The sequence below is a fragment of the Globicephala melas genome, chromosome 6 (genome assembly GCF_963455315.2).
Source record: "Globicephala melas chromosome 6, mGloMel1.2, whole genome shotgun sequence".
Lineage (NCBI taxonomy): Eukaryota > Metazoa > Chordata > Mammalia > Artiodactyla > Delphinidae > Globicephala > Globicephala melas.
This window is the reverse complement of record NC_083319.1, coordinates 13259265-13279841: the sequence shown is the minus strand read 5'-3', so window position 1 is coordinate 13279841 and position 20577 is coordinate 13259265. Positions and strand designations below refer to the sequence as shown.

Genomic DNA, 20577 nt, shown 5'->3' with positions numbered 1-20577 from the left:
AGGAAGGGTCCCTGGGCCCCCGCTCCCCTGTGCGAGCCCCATGGCAACGGTGTTTGTGCCCACTGAGTCCTCTTGCAATGCCCCGCCCTGGGGAATTTAGGGGAGGGAGAATAACCTGCTCCCTGAAGGGCTTTCATTTATAATCTGGGAAGAGCCATAGACCTACTAAATAAAACGGCCTCAGTACAGACTTGCAGGGTCTACTATAATTACCTGGGAAGAGCCAGTCTGCTGGGCTTTTTTTTTAATTTGCATTTTTCAAAGTGTTTAATGGAGATTTATACAAAAAAAAACAGCCTATCGGGTAAATGCACAACTTTACATTAGGCTGAGAAGGCTGAGGGGATACTGGGTCTTCACCCCTCACTCCTCACCTGCACTGGCTTCAGCAGTCAGGAGGCCACCTTCACAGACTAGCAGATACAGAGACCAAACTAGTGGTTACCAGTGGGTGGGTGATGGGGAGGGGAGGGGGCGGGGGCAATCCAGGGGGAGGGGATTAAGAGGTACAAACTATGATGTATAAAATAACCTCCAAGGATATATTGTACAACACAGGGAATACAGCTAACATCTTACAATAACTATAAATGAGTATAACCTTTAAAAATTGCGAATCACTATATCGTACACCTGTAACTTATATATCAGTAATATTGTACATCAACTATACTGCCTCAGTTTAAAAAGTTCTTTTAAAAATAAAAGAAGGCCGCCTTCGCTCATTCCCTCATTTATTCATTCCACACACATTTCCTGAGCACCTCCTCTGACCGGGGGTGGGATCCAGGAGTGAATGCACACAGCCCTCCCCTAGAGAGAGAATCACCTTGCAGTGGGTTAAAGGGGCACACAAAGGCTGGGGCGGGGGGACCCAAGCCAGCCTGTGAAAGTGGGGTCAGCTTTGCAGAGGAGGAAGCTTACCAGGCCACAGGGGAGGGGTCGCATCTGGGGCGGAAGGAAGAGCCTGGACCTAGCCCTGGAGGAATGGAAGAGATGGGGCTTTGAGGAATGGTCGAAAGTGTGCTGAGTCCTGAGCTAAGGTTCACCGGAGAAAGAGGCAGCCTCTCGGCGGGCTGCCCCGCTGTCCACCTCCAGGGGATGCCCCCAAGGTCCTTCCCTGGGTGTCACTGCCCCCTGCACAGTGCACAACCCTCACGGCTGCATGTGGTGGGCCTTTTGTTGGGGCGGGAGAAAGCTGGGCCCCAAATGGGCAGGTTCCCCAAACCAAGTGGGGAGTCTGAGCTGGATCCAGGTGGCAGGAAGCCGTTTTGTGTCTTTCGGGAGGAGGGGGACATGATCAGAGTGGCATTTCCGAAAGACCACTCTGGCAGCCTGTGGAGAATTTGTTGAGGTAGAGAGACAGTTGGCTGCCAAAAAACGGCCCGTATAGAACACATATTTTGCCAAAAAATATGACAAAAGCCTAATTCTTTTCATCTGCAAAGTGATGCTGCAAATCAACAAGAAAAAGACCAGTCGAAAAATGGGCAAAGAACACGAGCAGCCAGTTTGTAGGAAAGGAAATACTCACGACTTTGAAACACAGAAGAAAGCTTCTCAACCTCATTTGTAAGAGAAACAAATTCAATCTGTAATGAGATGCTGCCATGTTTTTTTCACCCACCGACTGGCAAAGGTTAGCGTTTTGATAACGAGCCTCGTTGGGGAGGATGGGGGAGCTGGCCCTCTCACACAGTGTTGGTGGGACTGAAAATCGGTGTGGCCTCTTGGGAGGGCAATTTGGCAATATTGATTGCAATTTAAAATGCATATACCCTTTGACCTAGTAATTCGACCTGTAGGATGTACTCATACCTGTGCATAAAGATGTGTGTACAAGAACAATCCCTGCGGCACTTTATGTAGTAACAGAAAACCGGAAACAAACTAAATGCATCGATTGGGGGCCATTTAAGTAAACGAAAATATTCTAAGTCATTATAGTGTTTCGCATAATGGCATGACAATGGTGCCATTAAAAATCTGAGGCCAGGGCTTCCCTGGTGGCGCAGTGGTTGAGAGTCTGCCTGCCGATGCAGGGGACGCGGGTTCGTGCCCCGGTCCGGGAAGATCCCACGTGCCACGGAGCGGCTGGGCCCGTGAGCCATGGCTGCTGAGCCTGCGCGTCCGGAGCCTGTGCTCCGCAACGGGAGAGGCCACAACAGTGAGAGGCCCGCGTACCGCAAAAAAAAAAAAAAAAAAAAAAAAATCTGAGGTCAGCTGACATGAACATATCACGCAACAACCTCCCAGAAACAGTGTTAAGTGAAAAGTAGAGTGCCGGTTGGTGGATACACACACGTAAGAATTCATGTACGTGTACAGACTGTCTTTGAAAGGAACACACAAAACCCAGAAACTATAGCTGCCTCTGGGGACAGACTGGAGAATTGAAGCACAGGGGTGAAAGGGAGATTACTTGTCACTGTACATCTTTTTGAGCTGTTTTTATTTGTTTTAGTCATTATATATATGCATTAATATCATATGGGCATTTATATATGTATCTCCACTGCATATTTTTAAAAAATTATTGCAGCCACTATAGAGAACATTATGGAGGTTCCGTAAGAAACTAAAATAGAGTTACCATATGATCCAACAATCCTAACTCTTGGCATATATTGGGGGAAAACTCTAATTTGAAAAGTTGCATGCATCCCAGTGTTCACAGCAGCACTATTTCCAACCAAGACAAAGGAGCAACGTAAATGCCCGTCGACAGACGAATGGATAAAGAAGATGTGGTACCTGTATACAATGGAATATTACTCGGCCATAAAAAAGAATGGAATAATGCCATTTGCAGCAACGTGGATGGACCTAGAGATTATCATACTAAGTGAAGTAAGTCAGACACAGAAAGACAAATATCACTTATATGTGGAATCTAAAAAAATGGTACAAATGAACTTATTTTCAAAACAGAAATAGACTCACAGACAGAAAACAAACTTATGGCTACCAAAGGGGAAAAGGTAGGGGGAAGGGATAAATTAGGAGTTTGGGATTAACAGATACACACGACAATCTATAAAATAAACAAGGACCTACTGTAGAGCACAGGGAACTATATTCTATATCTTATAATAACCTGTAATGGAAAAGAATCTGAAAAAGAATAGATATATTTGTGTATATGTATGTGTGTGTGTGTGTGTGTGTGTGTGTGTGTGTGTGTATAACTGAATCACTTTGCTGTGCACCTGAAACTAACACAACATTAAAAAAAAGAAGAAGAAGAAAATTACAGCAACCACAAGAAGCCCAGGTGGCTGAGCGTCATTCCCATGCAGCGGAGGCTCATTTTACCATGTCCTCGGGGAATGAATTTCCATGAACGTGAATTTTCCAGATACATTATAAGAATCAAAACTCTTTAAAAGCTTTTTTTTCAATAAAGGGAACCCCTGTAAAACGTATAATATCCTTCCATATTTTATCAAGAGTGTGGAATGTGTGTGAACGTTTCCTGACTAGGAAGCCAAGGGCGCTTTGCCCCTGCACTCAGGGCCCCCGTCGGCTGTAAGGAGGCTCCTGTCCCTCCCCAGCCCGTCAGGTGCCACTTGACACACAGCATGTGAGCACAAAGGGCTGAAACAAGAGTGTCATTTCTGGACTGGGAGCCCGGGTCAGGGTTGACGTTCTGGATGTCGTGACGTTGGTGGCTCCCACAGGGGTGGCTGGAGTCCTGGGATGTTTTGACCTTGCAGTAATGGGGGCAGCTGCTTCCCTCTTCCTGCTGTCCACTGCAGAGTCTCTCTGGTGGCCTGTGGGCTGGCGGAGGGCAGGCAACTGCAGCCTTAGGCAAGGTGAGAAGCTTCTCCAGACCTAAGTTTCCCCAGCTGTGAAAGGGTAGTGATATCACCCAATGGCCAGGGTGACTCTGGGGCCTGGGACAAAGCTGGTCCTCCACACATGGACACCGTTTTCACCACCGGCCACCCTTGCCCACACTGCCCGGCACACTCCTGTCCCAGTTATGGGAACCTGGCCTCCTAGGTTCCCCCCCACCGCCATCACTTTGCTGCCCAGCCGAGCAATTCCCAAGGCCTCCTGTTCTGTAAACCTGGCTGGGCTGGGGTGCCTTCCAGGAAGCAGAGAACGGCGAGGCCTTTTTTATTACATGCCAGGGCTTTTCAGAGAAGTGTTTGCTGATGTGGTGCTACTCAAGGTCTCCCCAGAGCCTCCCACTTCTACATGTTCTCAGCTGCCTCTGTTGGTGGGACTCACCCGCCCTTCCAAGAGGGGCCCATCGCGGCAGCACAGAGGAGAACCATCTGGAGTGAGATCCCGTCTCCACGAGGCCAGGATCCCAAATTGGCTTTGGCATTTCTAAGCCAAGTCACTTCATCTCAGTTTTGAACCTCAGTTTCCTCATCTGTAAAATGGGGAGATAGTAAGAGTGTCCATTTCCCGAGCACGCTTCTCAGACTAAATGAACACAGGCAACGTGCCTGGCACGGTGTGGCCGTTGTATGTGCTCAGGGAATGTGAATGAGGAATGTGGTTACATTCAGATCACCCTGCGCTGTGACACGGCTTCCACCAGCTACCGGAGGAGCCCTGATGCCATTCGATTACCCGCACTGAGGCTGCTTTGTGCAGGGCCGACCTCCTCAGCAGACCTATAGCTAGAGCTGGCGTGGCCAGACCACCTGTCTCTAGGCCTGAAGACTCCAGCGCCTTGGGCTGTGGGCTCTGCTCCAGCCTGGGAAGGGCACACACTCTGTCTGGGCTCCTCATCTATTCTCCACTCCTGGCCCCGATCCTCAAGGGGAAACTGCAGTGACCTGCTTTGGACTGGGCTTTCCAGGGGATGGGAAGGCTCCCGAAGGAGCTTGGAGCTGGGCTGCAGCCAAGCCACAGAGCCTAGGACTGGAGTTCTTAGTGGGAAGACACAAGATATTCCCAGAATCCCCTGACTCTGGAGTCTTAGGAAACCCATGTGGCCCCCATCACATTGTGCTTCTCAAGTGGAGAGTATGTGGTGGGGGTGAGATGCTCTGTGCAGCTGTAAGATAAACACAGTCACTTTCTTGGAGCAGAAGTTTTATTTGAAGATTGAAGCATTTTTATAGTAAAACAAATATGAATTGAGGCAAAAAGGTAACGTGTGTCCACCCAGCCCCATTTCATTGTTTTGACTTGGATGTACAGGAAGAACACATTTCCCAGTATCCCCTGCACTCAGGTTGGGGCCAGGTGACCAGATGCTGGCCAAGGGCATGTGGGTGGAGGTGAAGTCACCTCTCCCTGAACAACCCACTCCTGCAGTCCTCCAGTCTTCTCTTCCTTTTGGAGGCAACTGGGAAGCCGTCCTTGAGGAGAAAGAGGCCAGGCAGGAAGCAGCCGGGACCCTGCACGGAGGAGTGTCACCCTGGAGGGCCCCCTGACCCTGTCAGATCTGCACAGGCAAGAAGTAAACCACAGGGGTGTTCAGCTGCTGTGATTCGGGGGTTTGGCTCAGCATCACGTAAGTCAGCATCCTGACTAAAATATGGACATAATATGGAGCCCAAAGCAACATGTACAGGACCTTAAAGCTAAGACATGAGCCTTCAATAAGCGGCTGCTGCAGCTGGCGTCTGGGCCATGCCCGCAGACTTCTGACCTGCCAGTCTGGGCTGTATTTTTCTCCAGCACCGTCAGTGACAGACCCAGTGACCCACTGATGCCACGGCCACTGGCCCTGGAAATGGCTCGAAGCACAGCTATGGCAGCGCCTGGGGAGGAGCTATTGAGGTTGAGTGTCTGAGCAGATCACATGGCTCCTGCCTGATGACTGAGGCCAAGTGAGAAATGAGCCCAGCACCGGCCTCCGAGGTCCCCCAACCATTCTATGGGGGGTGCGAGAGGACGGTCCAGCTCCTGCCTCGGGCCCTGGGGTGAACCCGCCCTGACGGGTCACTGTTGCCAGCACGATGCACATCTTCCAGGAGCCATGGCTGGGCTCAGGCGGCGGTGGGAGGAGGCTGTTCTGGTCATGACTTCAAACAAGTTACTTCTCCCAGGGCCCCAGTTTTGCCACAGGTAGAAAATTGGAAGTGATGATGATGATGATGGCGTTTGAAGCTATTTCCTTACATGCAGCCGCAATATATAAGACAGAACAACCACCAAAACAACAGAAAAGGAAGAAAGAAACAAACAAAAACGGAACAGCCGAGCTGCTCTTGGGCACCATGGAATCTAGTTGAAAACCCTGAACTACAGGCTGGCCCTGGCTTCTGCTCTTCAGATTCCTTCGCTGAGGAGGCCTGAGCTCACATCCCTAACTTGCTGGGCATTTGGGCAGGGCCCTTGCCCTCTCTGGGCTTCCAGTGTCCCATGTGTGAGATTGACAGGTTGGAAATGCTCTGGCCGTGGATAGAATGTTATAACAAAGCGCATTACTTAGAGACAAAGCTGGAGCTGCTTGGGTTAAAAACAGAGTGCGGTCTGAGCCCTGAGGGGCACCACCAGATGCCCAGGGCTTCTGTGGGAGGCAGCTGCATGGAAAGACCCCTGGAAGGTATGCCTGGCCTGGTTGCCATGGGCCAAGGCAGTGCTAACGTCCCAGGCTGCTGGAGCAGCCTCCCCACCTGGTGGGGGGACCGTGGGTGACAAACCTGGGTTTCTTCAGCAGGGAGCAGGGTGGCAGCTCTTACTGCACGGCCAAGCCATGACCTGCGGGCACAGGAGTCTAAGACCAAGAGGCTGGCACAGAGTTGGAGCACGGAGAATGTGTAGGATCTGAATGTTTCACAAAATGGAGAATCCGAGGGGCCCCCACTGCGGAGGGGCTGTGGGAGACGACGCCTCTCTGACGCCATTGGGTGGTGGTTTCCAAGGGGCAGGGATCCCATTTATTTATAACCCAAGGCCATCTGCCTTTCTCTTTCCACCGGCTGGTCCACAGGCTGAGAAATGTTCAGAGCAGACACAGGCTCCCCCCAAAGGGTCAAGGGCAGGGCTGGCGCCAGGACAGGGCCACCAGGTGTGTCAGCAGCACCAGGTGGCCTCTCTGGAGCAGCTCGAACCACTAAGTTCTCCAGGGAGCTGCCCTGCCCTGAGCCTCCCCATGGGGGCCGAGCTTGCAACACACCCCTACCCAGCCTGGCGCTGTGGGCAGCGGCTGCCGCCCACACAAAGCTGGAAGGAGCCAGTTTCTCCTCGAGGGCAGGCGTGCCGCCAGACTCTCTACGGCGTGGCCAGGCTCTAGGGGCACGTCACTCCCTCCCTCAGGGAGACTGTCCCCAGTGGATCAAGGGCTGGGGGCTTTTCCAAACTCCTTCCTCCATCTCCCCCAGGATCTCACAGGTTCCCTGAGGCAATATTTAGCTCCCCAGCCAGACATTAACCATTAGAGGAGAAAAAAATTGGAAGGATCCCCTTTCTCCCCAGCTGACCCCAAATGAACAAGCCCTGTCAACCCTGCTGGGTTTGCTGTCGCTAATTATCACGCAGAAGAAATCGTCGGTACTTTGCAGTACTTTGCAGCCGTTTCTACGTGGGGCCTGCGTGCAGAGACACTCAGCTCTGTTTTATTATTGCATTTTACGAAGTTACCAAGACAACTGAGGCCAAGTAACAGAACCTCGACTTCATGCGCCATGAAAATTTAATAAAGAATTTTTAAAGGCTTTTAAGAAGCAGAAGCCGCAGTCCAGCAGCAGCAGGGAGGAGGGACGAGCACGTGGGGCCGCCCACCAGACCTGGAGGAGCCTGGCCTGTCAGGGCCATCCACGTGGGCGGGAGTGATCTGTGGCACCTGTCTAGTTCAAGCATATCGAGACTGGTCCTTTCCTCAAAGGACATCTATTAAGACGCTTCCTGGTGCCAGGCTCTTTACATTGGTTACAACCCATCTCCACTGTGCAGGAGAGGAAGAGGGAAGGGGGTGGAACCACCGGTCCATGGCCATGGTCACATAGCTGGAGAGCGACAGGTCCGGACAAAGACACTCGCTCTTCCCACAGCGCTCAGGGCCTCTGCTGGGATTCTCATTTTCCCCGTTCTGATGCAAGAAGTTCTGAAGGGAGATGCTCCTGCTGACTCTTTTCATCCCCCAGCTCCTTGCCTTGCTTCTGCAGCCTGGGAGGGGGCTGGAGGGACATGGTGAGGGGTGGGCAACGTCCCTGTGGCCCCAAACTACCGCCTTAGCAAATGCCTTCGTGTCGGAGGAAATGTTCTGCTTGTGAGCCTCCTGGTGAGCGTGTTATGTTACCCCAGGGCTGCAAAGACCCTCTTTCCTCTGCTCTCTAAATAAGGCTCAGAAGCAATTTTGCCATTTTATGCCAAAGCTCAATGGTGCTCAGTGTGTGTGTGTGTGTGTGTGTGTGTGTGTGTGTATGCACACATGCATGTATAAGCAGTATGCTGTGTGGTTTTCCTAGTTATAGAAAAATCAGGACTTCTGGTTACTAGAGATGGAGGTAATTGAATATGTTGCCTGTTCTGCAAAGCTCCTTTGCCCCTGGAACAGGAAAAAAAAAAAAATTTCGAACATATTTCATGAGGGAGAAATTCATATACCGTATGGGAAAATTTCTCCCATATCTGTCAAACTCAGTAGGAGATTGGCAAAAATACCAGTCAGGGTGAGTTTGCCTCGCTTGGAGAGAAGGACAGCTCTCAGCCACTGAGCGAGATCTCGTCATTTCTGAGTTTTGAGGGAAGGGGCTCAAATGCCAGCCAGTTAAGCCAGTTCTCAAGGCTGGGACCGAAGAGTTTAGGGCATTCATCCAGAAATGAAAAAAAATTAAGCTATTTTGGAGTAATATTCTGCCAATCACAAGGCAAATTCCAGGTGTCAGAGGAGCAGCGGAAAGCATTTTTCACCCCGTGAATGTCTTCAACTACGTGAGGATGAAGCGGGGAGGAGAGGGAGGGGAGCTGACTGTTCTGACTTCATTTGTCCTGATGGATTAGAACATTCCAGGAGGAACCTTTTCCCTTCATCCCTTTACACTTTGCAGGAAACCAGAAGCCAGTCTGAAGATAACTCGGCATCCCGGCAGCATTTGGGTTTACAAAATGCTTTCACGTGTATTATGCTTTCCATCTCTTGTCTTCTGTTCCCAGAGACAAAGTGAGAGAGGAGCTGTCACCCCCGGTGCAGCTCAGGAACCCGGAGCCCATAGAGCTCAGTGCGAAAGAGCAGGTGGGACTGCCCCAAGCTAAGCCCCAGAACCCCAGGACCACCTGAGCCAGCACCCAGCCTCTCTCAGATGTGGGTTTCTGCGTCTGTGAAATGGGGCCAAAACCCTCTCCTTGGTGGGCTGTAGGAGCATTGAGGTGCCGTTACGAGAGCGGTTATCGGGCCGAGAAAGGAGCAAGGCGTTGGGGGCTGGGCTCTGCCTTTCACCAGCTGGGAGGCCTTGGGAAAGTCACCTGACCTCCTGGGCATCAGTGCCCCCAGCTATGAAAAGAGGGTGATGAGAATCCTCATCCTTTGTGGGGTCGCTGGGAGGATGGAGATAAAAGTACTTTGCAAACTGTGAAGCGTCCAACAGATGGTACACTCACGTGGGAAGGGGAGTTGATTCTAGAAAGGGATGGAACACCATTCCAATGTCTAGGCTCGTCCCCAACCTGGTCCTGCTCACCCTGACTGACCACATTCACATCAGGATTATCTGCTCTGAACTAACCAACCCCCCACAGATGCTGCGGGGCTGGAGAGACAGGCTGGATGCCCGATGGAGGAGCCGTGGCGGGCATGATCCAGCCTGGTGGCCCTTAGTCTCCCAGATGGGGTTGCCCATGGGGGACGCAGCCCAGAGCAGAGCCCGGGCACGAAGGAACACGGAGAGACTGCCCAGGGTCAGAGGAGCCACTGTCTGCTGGGGTCCCGGGACACGGACACGTTCACAAACTAAACCGCCAGGGCATCCACAGGGGGCTGGGGAGCAGCAGTGTTGCAGCTCAGGCTTCTCGCCCAGGCCCCCTGGACAGTCCCAGCACCTGCAGGGCCCCGGCTCGGTGGGTGCCCGAGGGGCCAGCGTGAATCCAGCACCTGCCTGACCGTGAGAGAACTCACTGCTTGGTGGGAACGAACGCCACGACACCACAGCACAAGTGTGATAACAAAGGACTTCCCAGGTTCTCACAAGTAGAAGGAGGGGGAGGCTCACTGTTGGGGGGATGGCAGTGGGGACACTTGAGCTGGGCCTTGAAAGATAAGTAAGCTTCCACTGGACAGAGGGAGGGTCCAGCAGAGGGGACAGCAAAGGTGGGACAGCACCGAGCAGATCCGGGCCCCGTGGCCCTCCCAAGGGGGTGGGAGCCAGCACATTCTCTCCCGAGTGGTAGCAACGGACACAAAGGGCCTGTTGGGAGCACAGAGACTGCTCCTGAGGGCTGGGGGCTGAGCGTGGATTTCGGGTGGAAAGGCAGGAGGGGACTGGATCACGAGGGGACCTGAATGCCGGGTCGGGGGCTTGGGCTTTAACTGGGAGGAGAGAGGGTTGACTGGACTGGGGGACTGTGCAGTCACCGCTGTGCTTCTCAGAGTCCTCCCTGGGCTGAAAGGGACAGAAGATGGTTGAGGGGTTTAAGAGGCAGAAGACTGATGCAGTGCAGCTAAGAGCTGATGGGGTCTGAGCTGGGAGAGTGGATGGAGGACATACAGGAGGGACCCAGGAGTTTGGGGACGGAGGCGCCTGTCTCCAGGGGGCCCTGCCCCGCACATGGGGAGGGGCCTGTTGGGACCAGCAGCGCCAACAGACTCACCGAATCCAAATCGCCTTTACAGGCCCCATTCTGACCAGGCTGCGGGGACAGAACTCCTGACCGTACCAGCAGAGAAGCCAAGCACATCCCCTGGGAGGCAGGAAGGAGGGGAGCAGGTAAGGCCAGCACTGAAGGGGGAATGATGCTTTCCGGGTACACCAGAAGGGGCACGGCAGGCACGGCGAGAAAGGATGGAGGCGGGCAGTGGCCCAGGGATGCACGCAGCCCAAGCTGGAACGGACCGAGCTGATCTCATCCGTTCATTGAAGCTACTCTGGGGGCCGGCCCTGCAGGGGCTCAGTCAGTGAACAGTGACAGCGTCGGTGTGGCTGGACTGTGTGGGAACACCAAAAGGAGGGGCAGGAAGGGCAGGAGAGGGTGGGGGAGACGAGGCTGGGATGGAGCCCGAGGGCCCTTCTCAGGGCTGGGCTGACCCCATGGGCAGAGCTCAGGGACCCAGATCCCCACGGAGCACCTCTCTTCCAGGAGGAAGGAAACACCTGCTTTTGCAATCACTTCAATTACACCCTACAAAACGAGCAGCAATTACCAAAGGGGATAAACACAGTGGGACTTCCTATTAGGCACGAGTCGGTGGGGGAAGTCTCCTATCACTCACTCTAATAACGGAGCAGCCTCTTCATTCTTCCTGTTCAAAGAAATTGAGCAAATAGGGCCCGCTCTGTCACTGACTGGCCTCCTATAAAACGGCAGCCTCGTCTCCCCAGTGCTCACCGAGGGCCGTGGGGCTTCTCAGGCCCTGTCTGCCCTGGAGGGACTCCTTCTAGACAGTGACCCTGGGGGGCCACCCAGCAACCTGCCTCCAGATGACACACAACGGGTGGGGCGAGAACGGTCCTCATCCTGGGAGCTGATGTTCACATATCACCTCAAACAATGTGGCTGGAATTCAGCCTGTCGATACATTTTTTTTTTCTAAAATATTCAGTGTGCTTGGTTGGTCTGGGACCTGATGACTGCACCCCGTTTTGGCAAGTGAACGCTTTCTGGAAATCAACTTCAAGAAATGGTATAGGGCTTCCCTGGTGGCACACTGGTTGGGAGTCCGCCTGCCGATGCAGGGGACGCGGGTTCGTGCCCCGGTCCGGGAAGATCCCACATGCCACGGAGCGGCTGGGCCCGTGAGCCATGGCCGCTGAGCCTGCGCGTCCGGAGCCTGTGCTCCGCAACGGGAGAGGCCACGACAGTGAGAGGCTCGTGTACCACACACACAAAAAATAAATAAATAAGAGAAAAGCGGGAGAAGGAAGATGTCTGTGCTGGTCTAGGACACACCTCTGCCACCAATGACTTTCTCCCTGGCCCTACATTTGTGAGCATTTTCTGAGCCCTATTGTGTGCCAGGCACCGTGCTAATCAATGCCTTCAAAGACCCTTCATCCTCCTCACTCAGAGCCTGATGGTCATCTAAATCCAGGGCCCCCAGGGTCCTATAACGAGGACCCTCTGGAAAGGGCCACATTAACCCGAAATCCAACAACACTCTGGATAGCTTGGCCGTTCGAGGGCAGTCTCTTGTCTGCCTGTGGTCAGCAGGCCCTGGACCCTGACTTGCCTGGGGCCATTTTCCAAAATGCTACCTTTGGCTGCCTCTGAAGCTTCCCCTCTGAGCGGGGGCCGCCTGGGGACACGGATGCAGACAGGGAAAGGGTCTCATGGATGGGAGGGCACGGCTCCCCCTTGCCCGGCTTCTGACGTCAAGCTCCCGCTCGCTCTGGCCCTTACGCAGGTCTTACTTTCCTTCCCTCTGAAGCCCTCTCCTCCCCTCCAGGGCACCCTGCGCACTCTGGGCACACTTGATGATCACCCCACCCATAGAGAGCTTCAATCAGAGGCCACATGACTGGGGGGACGCCTGCTTTGGGGTCAAGGTCAAACAAAATGATCTCAGAGGCTCCCGCCAGCTCTGAGACTTCAGCAGCCTTCCTCAGTTACCTCTCAGTTAATCATATCTTAATGAATAACACATGGGACGCTGCAGCAACAGGCAAACTCATGAAATCAACGAGGTCGGTCTGTTAACCGCACCCACGTAGCACATGATTGCGGTGGGTGAGTCCCGCAGGCCTGCTGGGTATTTCCACTTCATTTTCACAGAATGGGTGGTAGGAAGTCCACGTGATGTCCCTGGGCTCTAACCGTATTCTCTTCGGGGCCTCAGCAGACCCCAGTGTCGGCTGCCTCAAGTTCTTTCTTCTCCGCAGCTCTCCGTCTTGGGGTTGTTGGTGCCCCCTTCCCCAAACACAGCAGTTTTATCCCCGGCGGTGGCTTCCCATGAGCCCAGAATAGAAGAGGCCATCTGTCACGTTTTGGGTATCATATGTCCGCTGATGGCTCGCAAGCAGGTGGGCCACCAAGAGGTGCTGGGAGGAGGGCGGTTGAGAATCAGGCAGCCTCTGGAAGTGCAGAACATGGAGACGATTAGGGGGAATCTCAGGTGGGAATTCTCAGCATCCTGCCATCTCTCCCCCGGCAGGAAGCCTGGGGGTCTCTTGGGCTCCGAAGGGCTCAATCTTCTTCTGGGAGGACAGAGCGGCCCTCAGGACAGAGCGTGTCTGGAATGGGAGAGCTTGAGGGCACTGTTTGTGCAGGGCGGGGGATGGCCCTCAGCCAGCGGGGCTGCGGGGGTGGCCTCCTGCGAGGTGCCACTGTGAGGGGGTCGGCCCCCCGATGTGGCGCTCCGGCCACACACCAGGCGCTTCTCGTCCAGCAGGGACAGGTGGTATTCACACAGGTCAATCAGCGAGGCTACCTGCTCGTGCAGGGGCAGCATCTTGAACTTCCTCTGGGCCAGATAAAAAAAAGCCTCCACGAAGGCCTGCAGACACATCCCTGTGGGTGAGAGACTGGGGTTAGTGAGGTGTGTGTGTGTGTGTGTGCGCGCGCGCGCAGAGGTGACTGGGGTTAGTGGTGTGTGTGTGTGTGTGTGTGCGCGCGCGCACGCGTGCAGAGGTGACTGGGGTTAGTGGTGTGTGTGTGTGTGTGTGTGTGCGCGCGCGCGCGTGCAGAGATGACTGGGGTTAGTGGTGTGTGTGTGTGTGCGCGCGCGCGTGCAGAGGTGACTGGGGTTAGTGGTGTGTGTGTGTGTGTGTGTGCGCGCGCGCGCGCGCGTGCGCACGCGTGCAGCGGTGGCTCGGCACGCTGCCCTGGGAAGACCCGACTCCAACCACCAGGCTCTCTCCCCACCGCTGTCTCATTCTGGAAACGACACGGGGCTGACTCACAGTGCCTGCCATGCGGAAGTCTAGCTGGGTGTTTGCAACCACTTGCAGATTCAACCCTTAAGCCACCCTGTGAAGAAGGTTCGATGAACCCTGTTTTACAGATGGGGAAATTGAGTCTCAGAGAAGTGGAGAGACCTGGGCAAAGCCCAGTGGGTACACAGCGGTGGGGTTGGGACTTACACCTAGCCCAAAGCCTTATCCCTCTGCGCCACCATCAGATGTTCCCATTAAAACCCATCGCACTGCTTTAATAATAAGGGAAAGGGGTATGAAGATGAGCCCAATCTGATGGCAATGTTCTACATCCTCATAGGGGTGTCAGTTACGTGAGTGTGTGCATTTGTCAGAATCCACAAATTATATTACCTTAAGATTGGTGCCTTTTGCTACATGCAAATTTGACCTCAAAAAGTAAAATATACCTGACCCCTTCTCTACCCAAAACTGTATTCCGGAAGGTATTAGTAAGAGTCCCCATTATGCCCCTGGAATGTTCTTCTCCTGCTTTGCCTCATAAACTCCTACTCATCCTTGGGATCTCAGCTGAAAATCACTTACTCAGCTAACCTCCCCTGAGCCCCAGATTACATCCAGCTCCTGGGAGAGGCTTCTGGCACTTTTCTCTGTCGCACCTTTGGTGGCTCGTTCAGGGCTTATTGTGTGGTTCTTTAACAATCTCTATCTTCCGTCTGGACTGCGGGCTCCAGCTCACCTCAGTCCCCCTGGTGCCAGGTCCCCAGCAGGCGCTCAGTACAGAGGGACAGACTACACAAGTGAATGAATGCATGAGTGAGTCGGTGCTAGGTGCTTCACAGACACGCCTTTTCGAGGTCATTATTATGAGGCCTCAGTTTACAGATGAGGAAACTAACAATCAGAGATGTCGAGTAACTTCCCTAAGGTCACAGAGCCAGAGAATTGTGGCCTGGAAATTCAAACTCTGACTCCCAATGCTTTTAGCTATGTTGTGCTACATGAAAGGTTCTGAGTCTTCCCAATGTCGTCGTTAAAATGAACCCTGTGATCCACATTCATGGGATTCCATGGCCTTCTGGGGAAGGTGGCTCTAAGGCATACCAAATGCCACACAGTATTCTGGATGAGGCCAGTCCCCACTCCACTAATCCACACCTCCCCAGTGGCCTTGTTTCCCGGCTCAGACGTGCTAGCTGGCTGCTCTGTCACTGCAGGCAGAAGCCTGGCCTGGAGTTTGTAAATACTGCACATGGACCTTGGGATCTGAGAGATCTTTTTGCGTCGGAAACTTGAGCTGAGCAAAGTTGTTTTTTCTTAATCTTCTTCTAAGTCCATCAAAGCTTTTTTGCTTGGCTTCTCTTGACTCCAGACGTTCTGCACGTCCCCTGCTTGGTCTTGACAGGCGTTGATAAAGAGGACAGTAACCCTTTTAATGTAAACAGAGGCCTGGTGCGGACAGAGACACAGGGGAATGGAGGCCTCAGTCTACAATCAGGAGACAGACGTTTCCTAATCACCGACTCTGGGCCAGGGCTCTCCTAGGCTGTGCGTCCGTGTGTGTGTGTGTGTGTGTTACCGTCGGTGGGAGGATCTGGTACACACAGGGTGAAGAGGCCAGGATCTAAAGCCCGAGAAACCCAGTGCAGTCCCAGCCCCCAGCTTCCCAACCGCGTGATCTCAAGAGCACCGCTACTCCAAGTGTGGTCGACCGACGGGTGCCGAGTCCAGGAACTGCGTGTCCCTGGGCCCTGACAAGCTAAGGAGCTCCGGCTAGAATGGAAATCGCCCTCCTCATCGATCACATTGCTTAGTTCAGCTGGCAGGACTCTGTAGCGAGTCTTTGTCTTTGTAAAGGAAGCCACACGCATTTACATTCTGGCTCGAGTCTCTTATCCAGGACTGTGAAGAACAGTTCGTGACTGCCGGCGTCAGTAGCTCTGCGGTCTACACCCCCTTCCCCAGCTTTAATGTCACCACGATCTTGTCAAAATGCAGATTCTGGGGTGGGGCCCGAGACCCTGCATTTCTGACAAGCGTGCCAGTGGTACCCAGGCTGCTGGTCTACACTCTGAATAGTGAGAATTGAGTACCTTTCTCAACGAACACTCGTTTCCTTCCCTTAATTGGAGGCAGGCTGTGATTAGAGCTATAACGCACCGAAAAAATACAATGAAGACCTTTTCTGGAGGAAAAAACATGGCTAAACATCACCTGGAAGAAGACATTCTAAAATGAGAAATGGGATTTAACGTGTTATACTTGGTTTTCTTTCTGCTTGTCTACATTTTCTGATTTTCTATAGTAAACGTGTGCAATTAAAAAATATGCGAAGGGAAATTCTAGAGAGTAGAAAGAGGTGATGCAGGGGCAGACGCTTTTAATTATGAACCTTTGCTACTATTTGAATTTGAAGTCATTACTTTGAAAAAATACAATGCAAGCTTTCTGCATGTGTTCTACTTTGATAAAAGTTATATATATGTATGTTTTATATATATACGTATATATATGTATATTATATATATGTTACATATATACGTATATATATGTATATTATATATATGTTACATATATACGTATATATATGTATATTATATATATGTATGTTACATATATACGTATATATGTATATTATATATATGTATGTTATATATATGTATATTATATATATACGTATATATATGTATATTATATACACGTATGTTATATATATACGTGTATATATGTGGGGATGAAGGGGAATGGACATTACTGACTCGTGCGTGGGTCCCGTACACTGCGCCTGGTGCTCTGATCCTCACTACAACTCCCATTGTGCAGATGAGAAAACTGAGGCCCAGAGAGATGAAATAACTTGCCCTCAGGTCACACACCGGTAAGTGGCAGGGCTGGGGTTTGAACCCAGGCCTCAGGCACCGCCGATTCTGCTGAGAGTCCCCTGGAGGGCTTGTTGGAATACAGACTGCGGCCTCACCCCCAGAGTTCCTAGTTCTGAAGGTCTGAGGTGCGGCCTGAAAACCTGCACTTCGAACACGTCCCCAGGTGGTAACGAGGCTGCTGGTCAGGACCCCACTTGGAGAACCCGTCCCAGCCCCGCCTCCTCCCACTGCTGTGTTCAATCTGTTCTTTCTCCACTGCCAAAGACCATCTGCAAAAAGGGGCCTGCTTGCAAAAGGGCCTGCCCCCGAACTACGAGAAGCTTGACTTTGGGATAAAAATGCCTTTTAAGACACTCTGATTGAAAGCAGACTCAATCAGTTATTTTTAAAAGACTAATGATGGAGCTGGAAAAGCATGAACTTGTTCCAACTTTGCATTACGTCCTCTCTTGGTTTCTGAGGAACCGCACATCCCCGGTTTCTTCCAGCGTCATCACTTAACCGCTAAGGGGGGCAGAGCTCCGTTGCCCTCTGTGAGGCCCTGCCCTTCTCGGTCTGTACTGATGGAGTCTAGACCTGAAAGGTTCTAGCGGGCCAGGCCACAAGGGCCCTGCAGACCAAGGTGGGACTTTGAATTTCCTGCTGAGGAAGACGGGTGGCCACTGGGAAGTTTCGAAGTGACACGGTCAGGGTGGCTGCCGCATTGACGGTGGCAGGGGCACATGAGAAAGAAAGCAGGGAGACCCATTAGGGGGCTAACTGTGCAGGTCCAGGCGAGGGCTGACAGTGGCTCGGATCAGACGGCAGTGGTGGAGGTGGTGAGGGATGATGAGGTTCTGAATAGAGTCTGGGGGTCATGCCTGTGGCTCTGTGGGCTGCCGATGGGGTGGATGTGGGTGTGAGGGTGAGTCAGGAGCTCTCATGAAAAAGGGACTCTAACAGCAGGCTGAGGGACTGGCCTTCCTCTCAAGGCCCGTGGTTTTCAAACATTTTACGCATAAAATTGCCTGGGGACCTTGCCAGAAATGCAGGTTCCTGTTCCCGTCCCCTAGGGATTGTCTGTTGGTGATGAGGCCCTAGCTACTGCACTTGTAACTGCAGCTCTGGGGATTCGACCCACGAGGGTGATCAGGAAGCTTGGGAATGAACACTCCCTCTTGGCCATCTCTCGAAGGGCTCTTGAGGAGACAGTGCAGTAAAGAAGTTAAGAGCATGGCCTTTGAGAAACATAGCACTGGGCAATCAAGAACCTTTGTGGGGGCTTCCCTGGTGGCGCAGTGGTTGAGAGTCCGCCTGCCGATGCAGGGGACACGGGTTCATGCCCCGGTCCGGGAAGATCCTACATGCCGCGGAGCGGCTAGGCCCGTGAGCCATGGCCGCTGAGCCTGCGCGTCCGGAGCCTGTGCTCTGCAACGGGAGAGGCCACAACAGTGAGAGGCCCGTGTAGCGCAAAAAAAAAAGAACCTTTGGGGATGCACAGAACAAGCTTTCTCCTCTGCAATCCCACTGTCCACCTCTCTCCCCCATCTTCATCTGCTTGGGCTGCCAAGTACCATAACAAAACACCATAGCCGGGGTGGCTCAAACGACAGCTCTCACAGCTCTGGAGGCAGGAAGTCCAAGATCAGAGTGCCAGCGTGGTTCAGTTCTGGTGAGGGCTCTCTTCCTGGCTTGCAGACAGCCGCCTTCTTGCTGTGCCTTCATATGGCAGAGAGAGCGAGCTAGCTCTCTGGTGTTTCTTCTTACAAGGACACCAGTCCTATTGGATCAGAGCCCCACCCTTATGGCCTCATTTAACCTTAATTACTTCCTCAGAGGCCCCATCTCCAAATACAGTCAAACTGAGGGTTAGGGTTCCAACATATGAATTGGGGTTTAGTCCATAGCAGCCTGGTCCGTAGCTTGGTTCTGCTGCAGTGCACCCAGTACTTGGGATGCTCACCTGCCATTTACCAAGTCTCTGAGATGACTTGAGCTATTTAGGAAAGGTGTAAGAGACCCTATCCCTCTTCCCTGCTCCTCCACCAGCCCTACCAGAACACCCCTCACAGCCCTGATGCAGAGTTGGAAGCGTCTCTTTGGTAACATTGCTTCAGTGACCCATTACAGTAAAAGGGATGAAAGGAAACAGTAGCACTTCATATTCATTGAGCCCTCATTACCTGCAAGCCCTGGGCTAAGGGATGCCTTTGTTATTTAACTGAATGACTCTCTCAGAAATCTCAGGAACCAAGTGTTACCATCAATCCCCTTTCATATTCAAGAGACTTGTCAAAGTCATATAGCTGGTAAGGTGGCTGACCTAGGACCATGCCCATAACTTCTTTACTCTGCTGCTGCTTCAAGAGCCTTCAAAGAGATGGCCAAGTCAGGGTGTTACTTCCAGTCACTTAGAAGGAAGAAACGATGCTGCCTTGCAGTGAATGAGGGAGGCACCCCCTCCCATCTCTGCTGGATGTCAACAAGAAGGTGCAGTCCCCTCTGCCAGGCTCTGCAAACAGGCTTTCCCCACCTGCCCCCTGTGCCTGAAGATAAGCTGCTGAGTGTTTTTTGAAACTTCATTTGAGCTGATGGATCTCACTTGAGAAAGCAGCCTTCGAAACATTCCAGTGTAGCCATCCACGTGGCTCTCACGGAGGCTGCCACCTGCATATTGGGAATGCAGCCCCTGACAGACCGTGGCCTCATTCTGTCAATCAGCCTGGTGAGGGTGGGCCCATGGGCTCCTGGCCACAAGCCCGCTCCCCTCCATGCCCGGGGAGGGGACCTTGCACGCAGGACTTAATGACAGTGCTGGTGGCTGCTCTCCAGTAATCCCACCATCTACTCTGGGGCTTACGGGTGGAAACGAGAATAACACCTTCCGTGTGCAGAGAGAGCACTTGCCAATTTCCAAAGAATATCTGTTATCTCGTCTGGTTCTCGGAGTAACGTTCAGAAGAGGACGTTATTACAAGGATTCCCCACTTATAGTTGAGACCCAGAAAGGCGGAGTGGTTTGTCAAGGTCCCCCCAAGTGGACGAGGCAGCATTTAAGCCCTACCTGACTCTCAAACCCACAGTTCTCTTTCCGACACTGCGTTCTTTCTTAACATCTGACATTTATGTATTATTTTATAGTTTATAGAGCACGTTTGCACATATGATATAATTAAATCCAAATCATTGTCGACAGCCAGGGATATTACCCCAGACTGAATATGAGATTTTTTTTTTTTCCTCTCAAAAATACCTGTGCTTCCTTGCTAGTAATTCTATTTCAAAAATTGGTGTGCCGGGCTAGGACAGCGACTCGCCGATTCCTTCTCTCGGCCTAACCTTTAATCTCTTTCTCATTACTCAGCTGGAATAGATGTTTCTTCCTCATAGGGAAATTTTAAGCACATAAGTATACAAGATTCCTGTCTGGAATCGTTGATAGGAAATCAAGTTGAGTGACCTTGACCCGAATTAGTTTAGTGGCTCCTATCTGTGAAGTGGAATGTTCCCCACAAGCGCTATGTGACGGCTGCACCAACTCTGAGGTGCTTAATCGCAAGGATCTGCTTTCTCTCCGTTTTGGGGATGCCTTGCAGCCTGTTACTGATCTGCGGCTGCACGGTCCCCGAAGGCATTAGCACGGTCCCTCCAGGCCTGGGGCTGGGGTCTCAAAGGGCTCCACTGCGGGAGATGAAACCTGGGCAGTTCCTGTGAGATGGCTTTTGGCTCCGCGGAGCAGTGACTGATGGGCTGGTCTCAGTTCCAGCTCCGCCGCGTAC

General features: G+C 52.4%; 1 protein-coding gene across 20 annotated transcripts in view; it reads right to left on the bottom strand.

The window, feature by feature from the left end:
• The window catches only part of TTLL11 (tubulin tyrosine ligase like 11), a 265307-nt gene that overhangs the window by 5551 nt on the left and 239179 nt on the right, over nt 1-20577 (bottom strand). For 8 of the 20 annotated variants that reach the window (XM_030858765.2, XM_060300502.1, XM_060300501.1 and 5 more), the window contains one exon: nt 3238-13572. The exons of 7 other annotated variants lie outside the window; for them this stretch is intronic. In XM_030858765.2, coding sequence (XP_030714625.1) covers nt 13280-13572 — 293 coding nt within the window. In that variant the 3' untranslated portion in view covers nt 3238-13279. Of the gene's footprint in view, nt 1-3236; nt 13573-20577 lie in introns of those variants that run through there. 5 more of the 20 variants (XM_030858767.2, XM_060300505.1, XM_060300507.1 and 2 more) reach the window with 2 other exon arrangements.